This window comes from Pocillopora damicornis, chromosome 5 (genome assembly GCF_964200805.1).
Source record: "Pocillopora damicornis chromosome 5, jaPocDami1.2, whole genome shotgun sequence".
In the NCBI taxonomy this organism is placed as follows: Eukaryota; Metazoa; Cnidaria; class Anthozoa; order Scleractinia; family Pocilloporidae; genus Pocillopora; species Pocillopora damicornis.
Genome location: NC_142674.1, coordinates 5065233 through 5088764, shown reverse-complemented (window position 1 = coordinate 5088764; position 23532 = coordinate 5065233). Strand labels below are relative to the sequence as shown.

The 23532-nt window shown below is 38.1% G+C and overlaps 2 protein-coding genes and 1 pseudogene across 3 annotated transcripts in view; all 3 read left to right on the top strand.

Moving 5' to 3' along the window:
* The window catches only part of LOC113678272 (uncharacterized), a 135645-nt gene that overhangs the window by 68413 nt on the left and 43700 nt on the right, over positions 1-23532 (top strand). The window contains 4 exon segments of the mRNA XM_089206300.1: positions 10300-10438; positions 11043-11106; positions 11931-12011; positions 12525-12586. Coding sequence (XP_089062426.1) covers positions 10300-10438; positions 11043-11106; positions 11931-12011; positions 12525-12586 — 346 coding nt within the window.
* LOC113680585 (E3 ubiquitin-protein ligase TRIM45-like) lies at positions 79-3906 on the top strand. Its single transcript, XM_089206299.1, has one exon. The coding sequence runs from the start codon at positions 523-525 to the stop codon at positions 2797-2799; it is 2277 nt and encodes a 758-aa protein (XP_089062425.1). The 5' UTR covers positions 79-522; the 3' UTR covers positions 2800-3906.
* LOC149044820 (B-box type zinc finger protein ncl-1-like) lies at positions 4015-5755 on the top strand (annotated as a pseudogene). The gene is made up of 2 exons (XR_016186988.1): positions 4015-4166; positions 4550-5755. The product of XR_016186988.1 is annotated as a B-box type zinc finger protein ncl-1-like (transcript).

Sequence of the window (23532 nt, the reverse complement as noted above, 5' to 3'; positions counted from 1 at the left end):
AAAATAGGTTACAACCTTTAGAGAGCTAGTTTCCCTTAATATAGGAAAGCAGATTTTACCTTTTCGTTAGTCTCTCGTCACAGCACATGAAAACCAAACATCCGTTAATTGTTTCTCTCACGCTTCCTTAGAAACATTGAAATCCAGAGCTGAAGCTATTAAATGCCGCTCTAGAGAACACAAGATCTCTTCTGAAGAGATCCGATTCGCTTCTTTTTATAGAATCCTGATTATTTCTCGTGTGGTGTCAAAGACGTTTCTCGGAATCCCGAACTCACTAAACGGTGGTAAATGTAGCGATGATAAAATGAGGTAGATGGTTTATTTCCAAACCTTCGTAGCATGTTGTTTTTCATGATACAGCGGGTAGAGCGACACATTCCGTCACGCTATGAAATCGATTTTACTACGCAGTGACAGAGAAAGCAGACAATAGCTGGATAAAATTCCAATGTAAAACTGTCAATCTCTGCGCAAAGATCACGCAATCCTACAGAGATCTGATTCGCTGCTTTAAATAGAATGCTAATACAAGTTCAGTTTCTCGGAATCTCAAACGAAACAGGGCTGTGTTTTTCTCAGCAATTCGTGATGGAGTCGCTTCTAAAAAACCTCAAAGAGCACGTAACATGTTCGATTTGTTTGGATACTTACACCAAACCCAAGACCATTGCTTGTCTTCATACGTTCTGCTGTGAATGCCTAGAGAGACATGCACTAGCGAGACAAAAACAAGGGTTTTATCCATGCCCCGAGTGTCAAGCACAAATTAGCATCCCTGAAGGAAAGCGTTTTGATAATCTGCCGAGCAGTTTTCTGCACAACAGTTTGTTGAGTCTTCTTGCAGTTCGACGCAGTGGCGAAGGAAATGAGATCAGCTGTAGTACATGCCAGAAGAAGAGCGCTGAGATCAACTACTGCTTTGATTGCGAGAAGTTTATGTGCCCCGACTGTGTGAAAGCACACGAAGTGTTTCGAGAAACTATGTTTGAGGGACACAAAGTCACACCAGTGCAACAGTTTCAAGCTTCAGAATACGAGGCCTTGTTGAAAAGGCAGTCATTTTGCTCAGAGAATTACCACAAAAAAGATGTGATTCGTTTTTTTTGCGTTGACTGTCAAAGGTGTGTATGTCAAGTTTGCATCGCCACTGATCACAAAAGCCACGATATTGTTCCGCTTGAAAAGGCAGCGGACGATGAAAAAGCAAACATCATTGCCCGAGCTGAGCTCGTAAAAGAGAAGAAAGAGGTCTGCCGAGATGTTATTCGTGAATTTGAGAACACGGAACATGAGTTGGAAACAAATATTACCACAGCTAAACGCCAAGTCTCTCAAGCAACCGAACAGATGATGGGAAAGCTTCGCCAACTGGAGCGTGAAGCCATTACTGTCCTCGAGAAGACTCGCGTGTCAAGGATTGAGAAATTACATTCTGGAAAAGCATCGGTTGTCTCTTTTGAAAAGCAACTTGACCAAGCATTTGAGTTCAGTAACAACCTGGTTGAGAGAAGCTCAAGTTCAGACATAATGCAAAACAAGAAAAATGTAGAAGAACGAATCGAAGACCTCATCAAGACCACAATGCCAGCACTTCCGGTTAGGTCGTATGTAGAATTTGTGACGACATGTGAACCAGAGAGTTTGAGTCTGGGATTTACGAGATTCAGCGAAACAGATGTGCACGGATCGGTCGTGGAAGGACTGGATCAGAATTTTCAAGCTGGTGTAGAGGCAGAGCTACTAATTTATCCCAAAACAAGCGAAGGAGAAATCAGAAACACTCAGCACACAGATCGTGTTGAAATACACTTAGAACCTGCGGATCAGGTGAGGAGCTTGGTGACGAGTGAAAAAGAAGATGGAAATTTCCAAGCAAAATTTGTAGCGAAAGTACCAGGTACTTATAAAATAGAAGTAAAGATAAATGGACAGAAACTTGCCCGGAGTCCATTTTCTATTCTGGTCAAAGCACGGGAGTTAAATATTGTAGGCAAGTTGGACTTACATGGAGAAATGCTCCAAGGTCCAACCGACATTGCAGTGAACAGTAAAGGTGTTATTGCTGTGGCTGATTCTGTAGGTCACTGTATCCTGGTATTTGGTGAGACAGGAAAGTTTGTGCGAAAAATTGGTGCTTATGGAGACAAGGATGGACAATTAGAGAATCCAGTCGACGTGACGTTCCTAAACGATGACGAGATTCTAGTGGCAGATGAATGTAATCACCGAATACAGCAGTTGAATGTACAGACAGGGAACTTTGTGAAAAGCTTTGGAAAACAGGGAAGCGGAGATGGAGAGTTTACGTTTCCTGTAAGTGTTTGTATTACAAGTGATGGACGTTTTATCGTTGTAGCGGATTATAATAATAGCAGAATTCAGGTGTTTACAATGGATGGTGAACCTGTGTTTAAGTTAGGAGACAGCGGTCCAGAAAGGCTGGATCATCCCATCCACTGCGTTTGTTACGAGGAAAAGTTCTTTGTAGCTGACATGAATAATAACTGTGTGAAAGTGTTTGATGAGAGAGGACAGTTTTTGTACAAGTTTGGAGAAAAAGGAAACGGTGATGGACAGATGAATCAGCTGTATGGCTTATGTGTTGACAAACATAATAACGTTTTCTTATGTGATTGGGGAAATAATCGAGTTCAACAGTTTACATTGGAAGGAACTTTCACTGGAAAGACAAGTTCAAATAATCAGTTTGGATCGCCGCTGAGTGTCACCCCAATGCTAGATGATCGGATTGTGGTCACAGACTTCAGAAAGAAAGAAGTTTACATTCTGAAATGAATGCCCATTTTTGAAAGTAACTATCAATTCTTCGTAAGCAAACCTTTTGCGAATATCTGTAAGTTTTATTGTTTTATTAATTTACGGAAAACTGTGACATGTCACGTGTCACAAGAGAACTTGAAAGAAAATGGCCAGAATCAGCAACTTGCCCTCTAATTTTTCAAGGACAGTTTCAAAGAATTGTTGATTCATCGCTTCAGAAATGTGATTGTGTGAGCTTTTATTAAATTATAGTAATAGGACTGAGTGGAGTCCGATTCGGTCTATAATCATACGAGTGATTGACAAAAGCGGACGACTACGAACGGGGAGTCCCATTTGTCAATCACTAGTTTAAAAAAGAAACTAGACATCGGTTATACGTTTTCAGGAAAAGACAACGGTTCAGTCGCCGAAATGCGCGACAACAGCGCTTGCATATGACACGCATTGTCCATTTACACAGGCATGACATGTCAACTGTTCTATTCAATTGTCCAGTTACAAGCATGACATCTGCACTGTCCAATTGGTGCTCAAATCGAGCTGGTGATAATCAATCACATGCCGGAATTTTGTTATAGTTTTGACAGACCACAAGATCGATTTCAAACGAGATTAAGCTTTGTAACCGCTCAAAGATTTAGGAGTATTATTAAGGCAAAAAAAAAAAAACAACGCATTTTTGCAAAATAAATGTACAGTGGCATGTAATGCCTTCTCAGGGTTGTCAAAAAGATTTTGTGTAACAGCTGTCAATTCAGTGTCAATACCACGTTTTATTCGATCCGATCAACTACGCTCTGCACACTGTTCGAATGCTGTATGATAAATCCTTTCAAACAAGTAAGTGTCCTTTTCCGTAACCTTGAAAAGTGCTAAAATATCCGTAATGGTTCCGTAGTGTTCTTTTTCTTCGATGTAAGTCTAGTTAAACGATCCTCATCCGAAAAATAAAAGCGAAAATAACAAGCGATGAAAACACACGTGCGCTGAGATTTAACGTAGTGTCGAATGGCAAAATCTCGGCAGAGACTAGGCCTAGTGCTTAGGGAGCCTACCATTTACATTTAGAGTAACTGAACTGTGATACAAAGAAGGCCGAATAAAAAAGTCTTATTTACACCATTGTCATGCTTCCATGCCTGTTACCGGATTAATGTAACAAATCTGCCCTCTATGTAGAAAGGGCTTATATAGAAATGTTACATATTATCTTTTTCAAACTTTCAAATGCCGAACAACAACAGCATCAGGGGGCAAAATGTCTTGTTTGGTGCATACACTGTCCGAACTGACTGGTTTCCGAAACGCAGAATGATTCCGAATGAATTGGGTTCCCTTGGGGAAAGAACAAGCGATGGGAGCCTGTATCACCGAGTGAAGTACTATGGTATGGGTACGTGATAGAGAGGTAGGGGTAGTAAAGATAGAAATAGGGCCACTTGACCCAGAAAAAGGGGTGCAGGGTACTAGACAGAGAGTTAAATACTCTGGGAAAATTTTTAAGGGGGCGGTGTGGGTTTAGATCATAGAAATATGCAGAAATAAACAACAACAACAACAACAACACCTGATGCTTCTTTCACCTCATTAGCAGATAATATTTTGTCTGTAACTCTGAAGTAGGATCAAGATAAAAGCCCAATCTTGTTTCACTGATTTTGCATGAAGATTATCATCCTTCTGCCAAAAGTCAAAAAGAAATTTTCGCCGTAAGGGTAAGGCCATCTTCATAGATTAAGTTCAGGGACCTGTTTCTTGAAAGTACCGGTAACCAGGAGCCCACAAGTAATGAACTCCGAATACAGCAATTGAATGTACAGACAGGGAACTTTGTGAAAAGCTTTGGCAAAGAAGGAAGTGGAGATGGAGAGTTTGTGTCTCCTGTAGGTGTTTGTATTACAGGTGACGGACGTTTTATCGTTGTAACGGAGTTTGCTAATAGCAGAATTCAGGTGTTTACAATGGATGGTGAACCTGTGTTTAAGTTTGGAGACAACGGCCCAGAAAGGCTGGATCATCCCACCAGCTGCGTTTGTTACAAGGAAAAGTTCTTTGTAACTGACAAGAATAGTAACTGTGTGAAAGTGTTTGATGAGCGAGGACAATTTCTGTACAAAGTTGGGACACGGTGATGGACAGATGGATACGCCGTATGGCTTATGTGTTGACAAACATAACAACATTTTGGTATATGATGCGAGGAACATTCGCATTCAACAGTTTACTCTGGAAGGAGCTTTCACTGGAAAGACAAGTTCAAATATTCAATTTGGATTGTCCTGGAGTGTTACCCCAATGTTAGATGATCGGATTTTGGTCACAGGCTTCCGCGGGAAAGAAGTTTACATTCTGAAATGAACGTCCATTTCTGAAAGCAACAATCAATTTTTCAAAAGCAAACCTTTAGCAAATATCTTTGAGTTTTATTATTTTATTAATTTACGGAAAATTGTGACATGTCATTTGTCGTAAGAGAATTGGAAAGAAAATGGCTAGAATCAGCAACCTGCCTTCTAATTTTCTTTGGAGAGTTCAAAGAACTGTTGATTCATCATTTCAGTAATGTGATTGTTTGTGTCGTATATTGATAATAGTAATAGGATTGAGTGGACTCCAATCTGATCTCTAATCGTACTAGTGATTGACAAAATCAGACGGCCGCAAAGTGGGAGTCAGATTTGTCAATCAATAGTTAAGAAAGCAACCACTCATTGGTTATATGTTTTGTATTTCCGATCCCACTGGCCCGAGGGCGCTTGCGATTACTTGTTTATCACATAAAGGGAAAAAGTTTTGAGGGAATTGCATTTGCGCACAATGTCTACATGATTTAGCCCTTTCAATACTGCTACTAATGTCAAAACAGATGTAACTGACCAATAGATTCAATGAACATTTTATTCTGAAAGTACAGTTACCAACATCACACGGCTTCATTCAGTTAAATCGCAATCAATAACTGGTTGCCGCCAACAGCAAAAAGACTCAATCAGCATCAAGTGATTTTAGAAAAAATGCATTCTGTCATCCAATCAGTATTCAGTAATTTTGCCCCACTTTTGATAATACAAAAAAACCAACAGCTCGTGCATATGATGAGAATTGTTTACTTACATCGGCATGACATGTCAACTGTTCTATTCAATTGTCCAATCGCAAGCACAATGCAAACACAGTCCTATTGGTGTTCAAATTGGGCTGGTAATAACCAATCACGTGCAAGAATATAGTTTTGATAAAGCATGAAATCAATTTCAAACGAGAATAAGCTCTATAACCGCTTAAATAGGAGTATTTTAAAGGCAAAATATACATTTCTGCAAAGTAACTGTACAGTGGTACTGAGTAGTGTTAATTGTCGCTGATAATTTTTACTTATTTACTTTATATATTTTCAGCAGGTTTAAGTAGACTCTTCCGTGAGCATATTTTGGGAGACTGATAGTTGAGCTCGATAATATTAATTGACTTGTCAGATGGAGCATGCTTTTACATCCAATTCTTTAATGACCACTCATGGACAGTGGCTTGCATGATTAAGCTGTAAACAATTTGACAATTTCGTAGTACTTAGTTGCTTTTGGAGGAATTACATCTAAAATGTTATTAGAAATCATCTTAAGACTGAGAAGTGTTTTGAATGCATGAAGGTAGCATTTCTATTTAGGTTTTTCATGCATGGATGAATTTTTAAGAATAAGTTTCTTTAAGTATTATAAAAATGTAAATTGATCGAGTGAATTACTGATATTATAGGATATTTTACACCGTATTCATGAACTGTTCAACAGTGCTTATCCTATAGGTTTGTATAGCGTTGACCACTGTTAAAACAAATATCTTACTGAATGCATTGTGAATAAATTTACTTATTTGATTTGCAAAAGTTTATTACTGTGCAACACTGTGAATAATAGGTAAATGATCTTTTTTGTTGTACTTAAAACTCTCCATTGGATGAAGTAGGCTATTGAGAATTATTATTTGACTTTGCCAGATAGCATCAAATGAAAGCTAAGAGTTGAAGTTCACGAGAAATCCTTCCACCTTACTTGGTTTAGTTGAAGAGCAAAGTTTACCAAGATGTTGTCTTGCAAATTTTCATTCTTCAGAGACAGAGCAAATTAGATGAAGCAACAGGGAGGACTGGGGAAGCTGATGGTTTGGGAGGCATTCCAGTTACACAGCCTCCCCTCACCACATCGCTGGAAAGAAGAGATATTCCTCCACAACTGAGCATGACACTGGAGCTCATTGTGGGCTAGCTGGATGTGCTAACACGTTTGGTGTGCAAACATTTCTGAACAGGGAAGTATTTTAGAAAACCAAGCGCCTTGGGGGTGGGGTGGGATGCACTCCTGTTAATGACCCCATCATGCTAACACACATTGAGGAGAATACCAGGGGTTGAAGAGGGACCCATGTCAGGGGGAAAGAAGCAAAAGAGTTTGGTCCAATGAAAAGTTTACACATATCAACCACGGATCAATATCCATTTTAAAACATCTTCCCTCCAACAAGACACGAGTCTTAGAAACGGGGGGCACGGCTTTTGGGTACCCAGTTTAAGAATACAGTGTTTTATATCTGTGTGTACATATCATATAAAGTTACTATGGCAATATAAGAACCGCAACTAGATGAATTATCTAATTTATTTACTATTTATACCGACCTTTGCTGTATATTCAAACTTTCACGATGCCACACAACGACAGCATCAAGGGGAAAATTCCCTATTTTGTGCATACACTGTCCGAACAGACTGGGTTCGGAAACATCTAAACTCAATTAAAAGTACAAAACTTTGCATGCTGATCAACACAGTTCGCGTGTTTCGAGCCTACGAGCGATGTGAGCGTGACCGAGATCCGCGAGAAAACAAAACATCACTTTCACATTCGTTCCTCATATCCGCTATCCTTTTCCCTATTCCTGATTTTGCTAACAAGAAGTTACACCCGAGCTTGTCCGATCTTGCCCGAACGATTTCCGAATATCGTGTCGTACTGTTAAAATGGCCGCTTCCTGGAGAGTACTTCAAGAACACAGTCAAGAAGAATCTTGAAGTGGTATGAGAGACTTTTGCACCCTGAAACAGAGGAGAAAAATGCTCCGTCTGCAGAGGGTCGAAGGGAATTGCTATGATCCATCTCTACAACCAGAAAAAATTGTGCTAAAACCGACTGTCACTCGTCTCGGACGCAGTGATGAATATTCAGATGTTGTTATTGACAGTGTGATATCTCCTTTAATGATCAGTCGTGTTCACGCTGAAATTCATTTCAGCAATGGAAAATTCAGAATTGATTGTAAAGGACTGAACGGGCTGCTAGTCAACAAAACAAAGCGTAGCTCTGCTGTCCTATGCGATGGTGATGTTGTTGTCTTTGGAGGTGCTGGCGTTAAAACGAAAGAAGGACAGAGTTTGTCAGCTTACGATTCGGAACTTGTGTATGTTTTTAATGAGGTCTGCCAGAAGGATTCTGAAGAAGTGGGCTCCCTTGGGGAAGGAACAAGCGATGGAAGCGTGCGAAGGCGAAGCAAACGGAAAAAGCCCGTATCACCAAGTGAAGGAGTGAGGTGTGGCCTACATGACACTCAGAAGTAGGGGTAGTTAAATGATGGAGAGTAGGGTCACTTGACCTAGAAAAGGAGTGTAGGGTACTAGACAGAGAAATAAGTACTCTGGAAAAAATTTCAAGGGGGTGGTGTGGGTTGAGATCATAGAAATTACAACAACCTCTTGCCTCTTTCGCTTCCTTAGCAGATACTATTTTGTCTGTAACTCTTAAGCGGGATCAAGATCATACCCCAGTTTTTTATTATTTTGCGATTTTGCATGAAGACTATCATCTTTCTTCCAAGGGTCAAATACACATTTTCCCCGAAGGTGTAGGGGCATCTTCATATCTTAAGTTGGGGGGCCTGTTTCTTGAATTACTGTCCCAGTAACTTAACAGGCCCCAAAGCATATTTTAAAGTCAATATTTAAAGCCAATAGAGAAGCAGATTCTAACAACCCTAATCAGTTCATTTTTAATATTTTGTTGATAGTTGTATTGTATAATTTCATAACTTCTGAAACCCTCATCTTGAATGAAAACAGACAGCTGTACAGGCTTCTTAAGTAACCAGGATCTCCCGAAACAGGTTCCCACTCAATACACCTCCTTAACATAACCATTTTGTTGTATGTGTTCCTAAAATCAAGTTCCAGACTGCTAAAAATAAGACCAAGTGTCAAGACCTAATCTGAACGTCCTATTGAATGCTGATAGGCCTGTCAAACTTCTAATATTTTTGTAATTTTCAGCTCTGCATGTGAAAAGAAGACTAAAGACAGCATGGACGATAAGCAGGTAGATAAACTTGGGCTTCTGATTTAATGATTATCAAGTGGCAAATTACTATTTTTTTATATCATTTTTAAAGAAAAGGCAAAGAGAAAACAAATTTACCTTATCTTTACCTCTGAAATTAAATTTATAGGGTTATGACCCTAAGGACAGGTTATTTTCAGAGATCTAACCCAAACCATGGTTTTACACATTCAGTGGATCCAAGGCTTTCTCTATAACAGGGTTGTTGATTTTATTAAATTGTCATCTCCATCTACTGTCAGCTTTTGGCCCTCTTGACAATGTTCACAAAAACAAATGCTCAGATGAAACTTTCAGCTAAATTAAAGATTATTTAGGATGAGATCTTGTGAAATAATGGCTAAACTTTGTTTAAATAATTAGATCAAGAAAGCAACTTCTATGGATAAGTTTTAGTACCATGTATTCTAATATTTACTGGATAGCATATGGACATTATTAAGTTACAGACTTAATCACTTCTGAAAATCCAAGAGTTAAAAGAGATGAATTTTACATTTTATCAGGATTATCAATTTCTCAGGGTATCATTTATACATTGTGTTCTGTGGCATGTATCAAAACCATTAATATTATTTTCCAATCCCAGGTTTTTGAAGTTGATCAAAAAGCTGATCCACAGGAAGAAGTAAACATCAGTGAAGGTATATTTAACTCCAAGAAGTGAATTAAACTGGACTTTATCTTGTGTAATGTTACAAATGTAGGATGCAACTCTCCACTGAAGGCATCTGTCTATTGTAGGGATGTGAAGAAAAAAGCCCTGAATGCCACTTTTGATAAAAAAGAGTAAATAAAGTCTGTTTGTAAGCATAAGTGACCCAACTAGTGGGAGATTATTCTGGCTTCCTTAGCATGAAGCAACTAGAAGTTTCACCACTCCCCCTCCTAGATGGGAATTATCAGCTCATCACAAGGTTACCCCCCCAGCATTTCATCAGGCTTCCCTGAAAATTATCCGGCACCCAGTTATACTCCTCACACTTTCGATTTAATGCTACATGACTTTGTATATTCTCCATCAAAATTGCAAGTACTCCTCCAACAAAAGTCTGGGAGAAAATTCTTATCAATTGCATTAATGGTTACATAGCCAGGGCTCATGTTAAATTTTTATTTCATTTAGTAGATGAAAGCAGATCAAAGAAGTGCTTGAAAGATTTAAATGAGGAGCTACTTTGTTGTATCTGTCGTGAACTGATAGTATTGGCACACACTTTGCCTTGCTCACACACTTTCTGTTTTGGTTGTATCAGGGACTGACTTTGGTAAGACATATCACAGAGCATTTTTTTCAGTTCTAAAGTCATCTTAACCCGTAACCTTTTAACCCCTAAGGGTGATTAGCATCTAATTTCTCCTTACAATATCATCCTTAAATCACACATTAAAGTTGTGAGAATAAGGAAACAACCAGCAACGTAAGAAGTATTTGATTGTGAAATAAATTCTCCTTGTCAGCACCTTTGGGAATGTATAGAGAACCGTATGGAGAATATGCACAGTGATGTAAGGGTGTAAAGGTTTAAGGTAAATCTGTTTGGTCATGTGAAATGATTTGACAGCACATGATTCAACCACACACAATAGTAGAATGTTTTGTTGATTCAGAAACAACAAAATAGTCATAGGTCAAATAGAGCCATTATTTCATAAAAACTTGTGTAATCTTGAATTTCAAAGGCATAATGTGTGGACTCTATCCTATTGGTTCTCAAATTGAGCTTCTAACCAATCACATTTGAGAATTTTATTTCAGTTTGATTCACAAATGTGATTGTATTGATTGATATAATTGAAAGAGTGCTAAGAATAAAATGGAATGTTAATAGAGCAAAGAGTATTGAAGTTATTTTTCTTGTTTCTACTTAGTCATTCAAAAGACTGTCCAAACTGTAGAGCAAAGGCTCAACTCAAGTCTGCTGTACCAGTGAAGGTGAGTGAATCCTTTACACCCTAATATCAGTATGCATATTCTCCATACTGTTTGCTCTACATTTCCTAAAGTGCTGACAAGGAGAAATTGTTGAACAATCGGAAGGGCTTCTTTAGTCAGTGATTATTTCCTGTATTCTCGTGACCTTAATGCATGATTCAGGGATGATATTGTAAGGAGAAATTAGATGCTTGTTACTCTTAGGATTCTAAGGGTTATCAGTTGGAGGGGTGATTAGAAAAGAGCCTTAAGGTTATTTTTTATGGAACACCAACTTCTTTTTTTTTTTTGTAACGTAATACAGAACAATGTGGAAGGAGAATCTTGTAGTTCATCACTCATTTAAGGCTTTTTTTTCTCTCCTCCTCTTCAATTTTGCTTGCGCAGTTAGTGAAAGTTAAGGTGAATTGCATTCTATAAGACATGTTATTTAAGGGTAATGTTTTGTCAGATTGTAGCATCGTAGAATAGGGGTGGATTTTAAACACTGTACTTGAGATGCATTTCCTTGTCTGTCAAGACCAGTCTGTGTCTGGTCTAGATGCATTCTCTGCAAGTTTAACATGCATATTTTTGTACTCTCATCTGTGAACTGCTCTGTAAACTTACATAATGACTCAATTCTTATTCACATGTAAACAATTTTTTTTTTCATTTCTGTGACATGCCCTGTGTTTGTATATTGGAGACAAGAGTTTAATTGTAATGATAGTAAACGATTTTTTTTTCATTTCTGTGACATGCCCTGTATTTTGCATATCATAAACAAGAATTTAATTGTAATGATAATTGATAAGTGTTAAGCTTTCTTTTTGACCTTCCAGGTGCTAGACAATACAATAAACAAAGTAGCAGAAGAAGTTCTTTCTCCAGAGGAACTTGAAGAAAGGCAGCTAAAAATTCAGGTGATTTGAAACAAAAACCTTCAACTTTTGCTTTTGCAGTTAAGTTTTGTATTAGATCTTTTAATTAACAAATTCTGGTGAACTGAACATATTTTTCTCATAGCATTTTCTCCTCTTTCTAACAAAATTAGAACAAATAGTTAACAATATATTTCACCTCAGTGGAGGTGAACAATGGTGGATATTTACCTTGCCACTCTGTGGCCCATTAATATCTACCACTATTCACCAACACTGAGGTGAATATATTTTTTCAGAAACCAAAAAAATTAGTTTATTTCTGTCAATATTATAATGAAAAATGGTTGAAAGTTGATTTTGTCTCTTTGCCTGCTTGGCAGTGAATAGTACTGATTGCTTCTCAACAAATGAATCAGTGCGCATGAAATGCACTCTTCACCTGTGTGGTATTTTCAGACAAGTGATATTTGTGAATGTAAGATTCTTTGTGAACTTTGTGAACTCTGTGTACCAGTTTTACTTTTTTTTATGTCATTTCACTTTGGTTTATAGGAGATGAGCAAAGAAGCCAAAAAGAAAAATGGGAAGAAAGTTGTGCCTGTTTCATCAACCAGGTCAGGTCTGGTTGGTTTTTTTTTTGTTAAGGAAACTTTTTGACTAAACATAAAGAATATTTCATATATTTCTTCATTTCACCTCTGAACTCCCAGATCAAGTTTGTAATTCTCCTTATTGTCAACCATACAATACTTATAATGTAAGTTCAGAGAATTTAGTATTGGATCAACTAATTATTCCCAAATTGATATTTTGCTTTATTCTCATCACTTTCTAGTTGATATTGTATTGATATTGTAAGGAGAAATTCTGTCTTGGTCACTCATGGGAGTTAAAGGGTTAAAATTTGGTTTTGAATTTTTTTTGGTTTCAATTTAGTGATGTGAAAGTGAAGATGATGAAAGTGAATCTGTGCAAGAAAGTAATGACAGTGACGATTACTCAGAAGAGGTAATGTTGATTAAAGTTATTTTTGTCATCATGTTTTTTGATACTCTTTCAAAACAGTTCCAAGTTCCTTCCTCCCATCTTCTCTTGGCCCCAGTCTATGCAAGTCGGTTGACCGAGAGGGACTGTGCTCCATCTTGGGTGGGGAGGAGGGCCAAAATATCTCAGCAAGGGTATGGAGAGCTAAACGTTACTGGAATTGTTACGCAAGCCGCCTGCTGATTAGAAGAGATTAAAAGTCTTTGTGAACGCGCGCTGAGTTCTTTGTTTTGTCTCACTGAGAAAATGACGTGCTTTATAGTTTTTGATTTAGGGTACTGCGCATTTTCTTATGTGAAAAGATGATCTATTTCGTACATTTTGCCAGCAATCTGTTTGAACCCGGCGTAACGTTTGATCGTGTAATATGATCATCCGGGGGAGGGTAGTCCTGATAAGGAATGTTGCAGTTGGTAATGGCTGACGTTTCTGCGACCTGAGCAGAGCTCATCGTAAGAGTTGAATGGATTTGAATACACTCGCCAGGACCATCAGACTACACGATCAAAATTCTTATTTTTTTTAATCAGCATATTGTTGATTTAATTATTTTTCACTTCTTTGTCTAAGGAGTCTGATTACAATGATTATTCTTATGGTGTCGAGCATGCCCGCAGTGGTCGCGCACTGTGCAGAACTTGCGGTAGTCTCATTCCAAACAGGTAATTTGTTGCTCCAAATAATACATACTATAAACACCCTACCCCCTCCCCCCCCCACCTCCTTTTCGCCTTATCCTCTACGCACGTTGATCTTTAGATCCATTTTCAATGTAGCTCTTTAGATTTTCAGTGCAAAGAATTATAGACGACGCTTCAGTACTGCTTAATCCTCTAACCTCAAGCGGTGACCAACATCTAGTTTCTCCTAAATTATTACCCCTGAATCAAACATAACGGTCACGAGAATAAAGGAAATGATCACCAACTAAGGCAGCTCTTGATTGTTAAACAAATTCTCCTCGTCAGCACCTTATGAAATGTATAGATAACAGTATAGAGAATATGCATACTGATGTTAGCATGTATAGGATTAAACTATATGTCCTTTAATCACAGGTCTCTAAGATGGGTCGTGGCGTTCAACACCCGACTTGGATATCGTCAGTACAGGCAGAAGTATTACCACCATTTAGAGTGTTATTTACCTCCAGACCATGTGACATTTGAGAGGGTAAGTTGATAAGTATAGTGAGGTGCATTAAAAGTACTACTTTTCGTGCGCCACACACCCAGAATTCCGCGCGGCGCGCTAAGACCAAATCTTTTGTTCACTGATTTTTTTGACTCGTGCGACGGACGTTGCCAAAAAGGAAGGAACGCAAGCAGTCTACCAAAAAAACTGTTGTACTTTCTGGGGGCCCTTCGTCATAGTGAATCATGGAAATGAGAGAAAATACAATACAAGAAGGAACACACAGAAGATTTAAAAATTCTCCTCAATCACTTTAGACATGTCGCCCAAGAGAATGTTAAGTGGTCGAGATCCTAATCAAAACAATATAATGAGAGAAACAGAATGAATTATTTAATTTTCATTTAAAAGTTTATTTTCGTTCGTATTTGTTATCTGGCAGTTATCGAATCGTTTCTTGACGTGGACCACCGGAATACAGGAGCACCGGACCACAAGCACGGAGAGAGAAGACAAGTTAAAACCTCTTGTACAGCAAACTACCTTGTTCAAGAAAGAAGGTTGGAAATAAGTTGCGCGGTACTGGAACGGATTAGATGTTAATTAGGCCCTCTAAAATAATTTTTGGCACGAATTTACCAATCGCTGTACCACTAATTGAAAATTCCATTGTGAAAACGATTAAAAGAGGCGCGCTTTTTAAGCTGAAGTTTGGAAGGCCATGACTGTCTAGTGCCAAGATCGATAAGAATGTCGCCTCAGCACTCATAAGTTCGCGCCATTAGGTTAGTTTTGTTTTCAAATTATCGAATTGCTGCGTAGAAAATTCGGCTTTCAAACAAAGTTAAACAGGGTTGAAAACATATTTCAGTAGACCACAATTTTCTAGAGTTTGGTTAATATCTATTTTGCCCAGCCACAAGATTTGTAAAATTCGAGTTTCAAAAGTTAATAGTAGCAGCAAATTTTCACTATTTGACATGGAAAAAAAGGCGAAATCTTCCCAAGACCCCAGACACTTTTTCGGTAACAATAGTTTGTAAAACGTCCACACTGTGTCAAATGCAGATGTTTCGAATTTATTGATTCTTTAAGCAAAGCTTCAGTAGTTGTTAGCTCTTGATGTGGAAATCAGACTTGGCTCATTCAAGACCGTGAATCATTCTTTGCTAACCTTTTCTGTTAGAATGTTAAAGATTTTTAAGAGATGTTTCAATGGTTATCAGACTTAGTTAATTCTTGTTAATTAGCAAGTTATCTCCTGGACAGTTTTGACAGATATTAAGACATATTCAATGGTTTGTAAAATGTTAATACGTTTTGCATATCAAAAGTTGTATTCAATTTCACTTGTTAGTACAATATTGTAGTTATTAAATAATCTCACAAACAAATAAAATCCTTGATACATTATACTGTCTTTATTTTCTCATTGGCTTTTGAATTGCTGTACAAATAAAGAAAAAAAGTCGCGCTTTTAAAAGGGCCTGGTAATCAGTCAAAATATAGGCTCTCTTTTACTTTTTTTTGCGTATGGAGGGTTGCCGAAAGGAAAAAAATTTCTGCAGATTTAAACAGCGCCTAGTGCTAAAACGAAAGATATACTTGACTTTTGATGAGAGAAAATCTTTTTCACATTAAAAAAATTTTTCCCGCCAAAAGACTTTGTTCTATCTTTTGATGAACGCTAAGCACAATTCAAAGGCGCAGACCTTTTTTTCCACAAACATTTTCCAGCCAAAAGACTTAAAACTTTTTTCGAAATTGTAATTTTTCAAAGCGCAAGCTTCAACCCGACACTACGCGAGAATCACTCTTCTTTACGCTCTTTCTTTTAAATGGACAGTGGTATCTAACTGAGACATTTCATAAACTTTATTTGGGTCAATAAATCTTGAATCTTGTGGCTTCATCTTTCAAACCTAAAAGAGAAAGGAAAAATTTAATGGCAATGTAATCAAGAAAAACCCTATCATGGTATGTAACCACCAAGCGTTCAATAAAAGATATTTTCCACTCGCTTATGCTTTTCAGTGATTAACCATTTACTCCAAATAGCTGATTCACATTTCCTTGTAAATTAGTCACAACAATTTGGTGTTTGATCAAGTTCAAAACTTCTGCATGATGAGTTTGAGTATTCTTATTACCTGTTACAAGATAATGTACGGATATCATGGGGAAAATTTAGATGTTAATCACTTCTGGGAGTTTAAGTGTTAATTCATTATCTATAACCATGCCAAATGAAAATCTGAAATGAAGGGAAACTAAAACATTACTGAACGCAAGTACAAGTGAACTTGAGCTATGTATAAATGCAATCAATTAAAGATATTTAAGGTAATAGGCACTGTGTTTCCGTACTTATAAATTGGATTTTAAAATAGAACACATTTCAACTGAGCAGTTGAAATTTTAATTCTTCCTAAGTAATTGTCACATCATAATTTTACGATCTTTGAAGGTCTCCTTCACCGCCCCATCTTGGTGATATGATAAAACATCCATCAGCTCAGAAGAAATTGATGGAAAAATTTTTCAACGTTTGTCATGGATACAATTTGTCGTAAATAGACATATCATCAGTTTATTTTCCTGTTTATATCCATAAATGTTTGAAAAATTAAATCAGTGCATCATGATATTGTATAAGCATTTTTTTTCTATCCTGGGATCAAGGATTTATCGGCCCTGAAATCCCTGTCTGCATCACGGTAGAAGGGAGTTGAAAGCTCAAATTTTATCTTTTAAATCGTAAGCTAGATATATGCTTCATGGCCTTCACGATGTAATCAACCAATCATTATTTTTTGCCTGCGGGGAAGGGGTGGAGGTTTTTTTGGGGGGGATCACATGGTTATCAGGGGTCAAGGAGGGGTATCAGTCGTCGCCAACAGAGTATAAAGGGGAGACTATAAAAAACTGGCTGTCAACTCACTGCCAAAGAGGGGAAGGGAAGAGGAACATAAAAATATTTCAGAGCCTTGGGGGGTATCAAATAAATTTTATGGTGACATTACTAAAATTTGTCGTCACCAACAGAGTGTAAAGGGAGGACGAAAACTGATTGCAGATTAGCTCCCAATGAGCAGGGAAGGAAAAGGGGGGAATGGGGGCTTCATAAGAAAACTACAGAGCCTTAGGGGGATCAAAGAAATTTTACCGTGACATTACCAAAGTTCGTTGTCGCTAACAGAGTATAAAGGGGCACTATGGAAAACTGATTGCCAATTAACTGCCAATGAGGGGGAAGAGGGGGGGATGGGGTCATTAGAACATTACAGAGCCTTAAGGGGTTATCAGATAAATATTTTCGTGACACAAACAAAATCCTACACCCCCCAAGGGATAAATAATGATCGGTTTCTAAATATAACCTGTGTTTACAGCATTCTTTCATGGTAAATAGTTTGTCAAAACTAATTTCGAATTCACCTTAAATTGGTCCTCTTGAATTCTCACAGTCTGACTTAAAATGGCGGATGCTTTCTTACAGCTAAACTTGCTTGTTTGTCTCGACCATCGAAAAAAAATATGATTGCATAACCCTGCATCCTCACTCGGCATGATTTTAAAAAAATCTGTTTTTTGTTTCTAGTTCCGTGGCACAGCTACGCATCATAAAGAGTGTTTGTATAGGTAGTCACCATGGCAACCTATATAGAGGTCACACCTTGTCCTTCCTTGTCACTTATAACTTATCAATTTTTGAAGAAAGCTTCTTAGATTTTAGAATGCTTTTTTTTTTCAAAAACTTATGAGGAAGACCTTTCTTAAAAACGTTTGGAAACTTAATTTCCATTCGGGCTAAATAAATCCGACTAATGGAAAAGAAACGAGAAAACAAAAGTAATCGAAAATGCATGCCTAAACATTGCTTAAAAGTGTTTCGTGGGATATGTATGGATGGCGTTAAACGGTTGCTATTAAAAAGTGAAAGTCTTCAGTGCTAAATGTATCCTACCAAACTCATTTTTTATCAAAAGATGGTTTTGTTGCGTTTTACAATGTATTTAGAGTTAATCTTCAATCTGAACCTTGTGTTCCAAAAATAACTTGACAGGGCGGAATTGGGAGTGAAAAAATAATTAAAACTTTTCAAACGTTCTTCTTGTAAAATAATAGCTGCAGTTTTATCAATACTACAAGGTGTCTGTTCCTTCGATAATAGAAATCTCTGTAACACCAAGAAAAACTTCTGTAAAAGCGCTCAGTTTAAGCTCAACTAGTTTCTTTTTGTTTGTACCATATTTCCTCGAAATTCCAGATATTTTTATCAATAAATTTATCTTCGCTACGAAAGTTGCTCGTGCACGCTCAAACACAAAACTTTCAAGTCGAAAAGAATTGAAAATTTGCGAAGCCCAGTCAGGATTATACTTGTGCATTACATTGATATAACCGCAGTTCTCAAGTTACTGTCCTGATTATATCGAAAAGGGGGAGTGTAATGTCCACTCTATGGGTTGCCATGGAAACAAATTTAGCTTTATTCTCATAGGATTCTTTCCATTAATGTTTGTTTTTATTTACTTTAAATAAAAGCTTTAAAAAGCTTTTATTAATTATTACTTTAAAACATCATTTATGCTAATCTTTTTTAAAGGAACTATTCTTTATTTATCACCAGGGAGGAAGGAGTGGAGGAGGGGGTGGGGCATATGGTTTTAAGGGGGAACGAAGAAAGAGCTGAGGAAAAATTCAATAGTCATATGCCATATTTATTATAAGGGGCGGAACAGGTGTGTCTGAGAGAAGGGGCAAAACTTCCCATTAGATAACGTGTAGCCTGAATGTTCTATGCGAGCTTTATATTTGTGCGAATCCAATTGTGGATTGGCCACGATTCGAAATGATAACTCCCCGCAAAAGAAAATGCTGAAATTAGAACTATCTGGGGAGATTGGATGATTTTTTTGGAGGAGGTCACATGGTTTTCGGGGGGACCGGAGGGGGATTGGTCATCGCTAGAAGAGAATAAAGGGGTAACTATAGAAAATTGACCACCAATCGGGGGGGGGAGGGGAGGGGAAGGGGTAAATCGCTAGAATACTTACTACAGAGCTCTTAGGAAGATCGGGTAAGTTTTATTGTGACGCGACCAGAAACCTCCGACCCTCCCTCCCAGAGGATAAATAACGACCAGTCTCTCAGTAAAACGAGAAACTGTGCATAGAAATCAAGTGTCATTTCATATTACTCGAATTTGACTCCTTCGAAATATTCCTCATTGGTTGAGTCGATCCTCTTTGTATAACTCGGAAGGTTTGAAAATTTACACACGTAGCGTTTCTTATTTCTGTTCGGCTTCTTAAGCAGAAAATCGCTTTAACTGCAGAAATTTCAGTCATATCCAACGGAAAAATTTTATTTCCATGAAAAAGTAAGATCATAAAATCATTTTAAAAAAAGACAAAACAAACCAAACCAGATAAAAAAGAGGAAAAAAATCAAAATAAAAACTTACAAATTACGTAGAATGGAGATTTTTTTTATCATTTTTGTTGAAAAGAAAGGAAACAATGAAACAGGATAAAACAAAAAGCAAAAACGCCAATCCACAAAATGAATTCCCGCAAAATATTTCTGCTGTACAATAACCTACACGTGTAATAAAATCACAAGCTAACCTGAATATGAAGTTTATTTCATAAACTTGTTCCTGATCCATAACCATTTCTCTCTTCTTTCTTGATCGCCAGGTGGGTTGTCCACATGAAAAAAATCCAAACAGTGTAAATATAACGTTGAAGAAAATGACAATGAAGATTTGTTTGGGGAGGAGGGATAAGGTGGGAAGAGGGGGTTTGTGGGGAATTAGGGATTGGGGGATTGGGAGATTGGGAAGAAGTGGAGATTTTATCACCGGATATCTAATTCGGATTAAGAACTCTCGGAAATTATTACAGTGTTGTTTTTTTTGGTATGATTCAAATTTATTTCCCGCCTCAAGGAGTAGTAATTTCCGTGATGTTTCTACATGGCTTTGATAACCTTTTCGATGTGCCACGTTAGCTTTAAGACTGGGAAAAATTTGATCAAACACGGAAGTTAACTTATTAGTAGAGGTAACAACGTGATATCGAGTGCACTTTGGTGTTAATAAGCACGAGTAAATTTTTCAAAGACAACAAAATTGCACGAGCCAGTAGGGGGTCGGAGGATTCTGATTGTCACCATAAAATTTACCTGATCCCCACGAAGGCTCTGAAATCTTTTTATGACTCCCCCCCCCCTCATTGGCAGTTCATTTGCAGTCAATTTTCCAAAAAATCTATAATGCGCTCCCAAAATCCTCCCCCCCCCCCTCTCCTCCAAAAGATAAATAATGACCAATCCCTGAGGTCATTCCTCTGAAATAGAACCTGCACTGAGATTTTTGTTTGGTCCGTAAATAAGAGATCTAAAGCCGGCCACACACCAGGCGATTTTATTTGATCGCCGCATCCTAAACAACTTCAGCTTCTTAATCTAGCTATTGTGTTTCTGTCTTTTGACTTCTTTATGTAAGTTTTTGATGTCCTATTAAAGAGCTAAAACAGGTTCTAATGCCAAAAGGATCCCGCACGGCCGGCAGATTAAGGACGGAGGAGAAACTAAAACATGGACTCAAAATGCAAGACCATGGCCAAGAGCAATTGTCAGAGCAAATCTATGGCAGATCGAGATCCTGGTTTAAGGATTAGTCATAATTTATTCCCAGGGGAGGGGAGGAAGAGGTAGGAGGATTGTGGTTGTGTCACAATAGAGTTTACCTGATTTCCCCCCCCACCCCCGCCACAGCACTTTGCAGTATTCCAATGATCTCTCTCATTGGCCATCAATTTTCTATATTTCCCCCTTTATACTTAACAAGCGACGACTGATCCCTCCCGAAGTTTTCAAGGTGTGCCCAAATCAGTCGCTGAGGTATAACGTTTAATAAATACGCTGGAGATCGATATTTCACCCGACAAAACCAGGAGCCCATTATCCCTCAGTTATGGAATCTCTATTGTGACTGGGCGTCTCTAAGTTGCCATTATTTTCAAATCGTTTTAGCATTAAATTTCCCTCTAAACAAAAAATTGCAAGGCCTAGTGAATTAGCTTCATGGAAAATTGAAGTTTTTCAATGTCATTGAGCATTCACATTTACTCGAGACAAATTTCCTTACACTGTTCATTTCACCGACAAATTAGAAGAAGTGAATGAAAGGCGAGATAGGCTCATCGACCCATTATGTCTATTAACATTTAGTCGAGGCTCTTGAAAAGAGCACTGAATTGTTGGTAACATTTATAGAGTGTAGGAGAATGAAACTAAGTAACTTACTTAAGCTCTGGAAAGACATGAACTTCTGTTTTCTGACGTCTTAGTCAGTTGGTTTGTGGTCGCGGTCCGGTCACCCACGTGCTTCGGTTTTTTCCCCTCCAAAACCGATATTTAAGGCCGGCCAACATCAGGGGTTCAACTGACTGGCATTAGAACTACCTAACGCTTGTTACGAAACGATTTGTCTCACCGAAAGGCGTAATTTTAAGCCAAATGAGCAACGGGAGCTCGGAGCTCTCCGTTCAAAGTTTCTTACACAGCTGAAATGAATATCAATTGAGTGTCAACATATTTGCAATGCAAATCAAACATTCCGTTATCTCACGGTCAGTCTTCTGAATGAAGTTATGAGAAGGGTAGGGGTGATTTCTGCCATTGATAATTTTTTAGTTGCTCGCATGTTATTCGGGAAAAAAAACATGATGACAGGAATAAAAAACCAAAAATAAAACAAATCAGAATAAAGAAAAATAATACCTTCTTAAAAAATTTAAGTCAGTGAGCAGAATCTGAAAACCTATTCCCAAAGGCAAGAAAACCAAAAATGCGCTAAACTCAATGCTCACCAGAAAAAGGAATCCTACTCAGGCCGCTGTATTGATTCGGTTTGTGCTCTGCCGCAGTCTTTTATTCTTTAAACTAATTAAGAAATGGACTGATTGTAGACTGAGCCTGTAAGCAAAGCTCACACTGGGGCAGCGACATGAGTGGAGCTTGCGCGTTCGAGGGCGCCAGAGGTATACGAGGGAGACCTTTCGTCCCCTCACATTGCCAGTTGGAAACACGTAGGCTTCATCGCTCTTATTGCTGTATCCACAAGAGCGTACTCGCGGGCTATTGAGCATCAGTACATGATTTGAATATCAAAGACCATATATTTCAACTAGAAAAAAACGTGCACAGAGCTATTTCCAATCTAGCGTCGGGAGTAATGCTTGTACTTTACCTAGGTCCGTGATAAGTCCAGAAAACTCCCGCCATCCTCTAAACCAATCAAACCCTAAACAAAAACCAATCGTGACATGGTTAGTTTGCCTGTTTTTACTTTGACCAAAGTGTGAGTAAATTGCTATCGAGGTTTCCTTACCAGGAGGAAAGCCCGGCGGCTTCCTGGGTTTCCTCGCCTTCTAGCTATAACTGCTGTAAATAAATTTTTTCTATTGTGTAAATAAGGCAAATAAAAGGGATGATGAAGATGATGAGGACGTAAGCGTTGGCGATTTCAAGTTTTTGTTCTGTACGGGACGGCTAAGAAATGTACAAAGTTTTAAAACGCACGTGTTTCGCTATTGTTTTGCTCATAAGATTTTCTGTTTCGCTACGTTCTCGTTGCCGTCGCCGTCGGGGTTTTCTTGGTCCCCATTGAAGTTTGTAAAATAACTGTAAAATCCCTTTTTTAAAAAAGTATAAACTCTGTAGAAAATTATAACATTTTAACTCCGAAACTACTTAAAATTTCAAACAAAGGGGTGAAAAATTTGTGCGAAAGAAATCTCAAAACAACTAAAACCAACTCCGTAAAACAAACAAAAAAAGTACGCGTTAAATGTCCAAGTCAGTTTTGAATGTCAATTGTGAAATCAAACGCGCCACGCTCGAATACAAAAATACCAAGAGGGGAGAGGAAGAGAAAAGTTGTAATTTTCTATTCTATACTTAGGATCTGGGAGGGTGTTACCCCCAGAAGAGGTGTCATTCGCTTTTTTCCGATTCTTGCGCATTTTTTAAACTCTTTCGCAGCCGTTCTTTGGAATGTCACGCATGGCCTCCGCCAATCAATGAGAAAGGAATGTAGTTGGTTTGCATGCACCCGTTAGCCAAAGAACAGCTGCAAAGGGGACTAACGTTTTCTCAGGCTAACGGAGTGCTAGCACGAGACAAGCGCAAGCTCTTCCCGATCTCCTCTATCTTGCGCCAGGCTCTATTTGCCTCAAGTCTTGAGCCTTAGCTTGAATACGTTACAAGACACGAACTTTTAAAACCCATCTCGGAGTTGCTTGGGCATTCTATTGTTTCAAAGAACAAATTTTTTCGATGTTTACGGAAACTGGAGTTTTGAATAGCC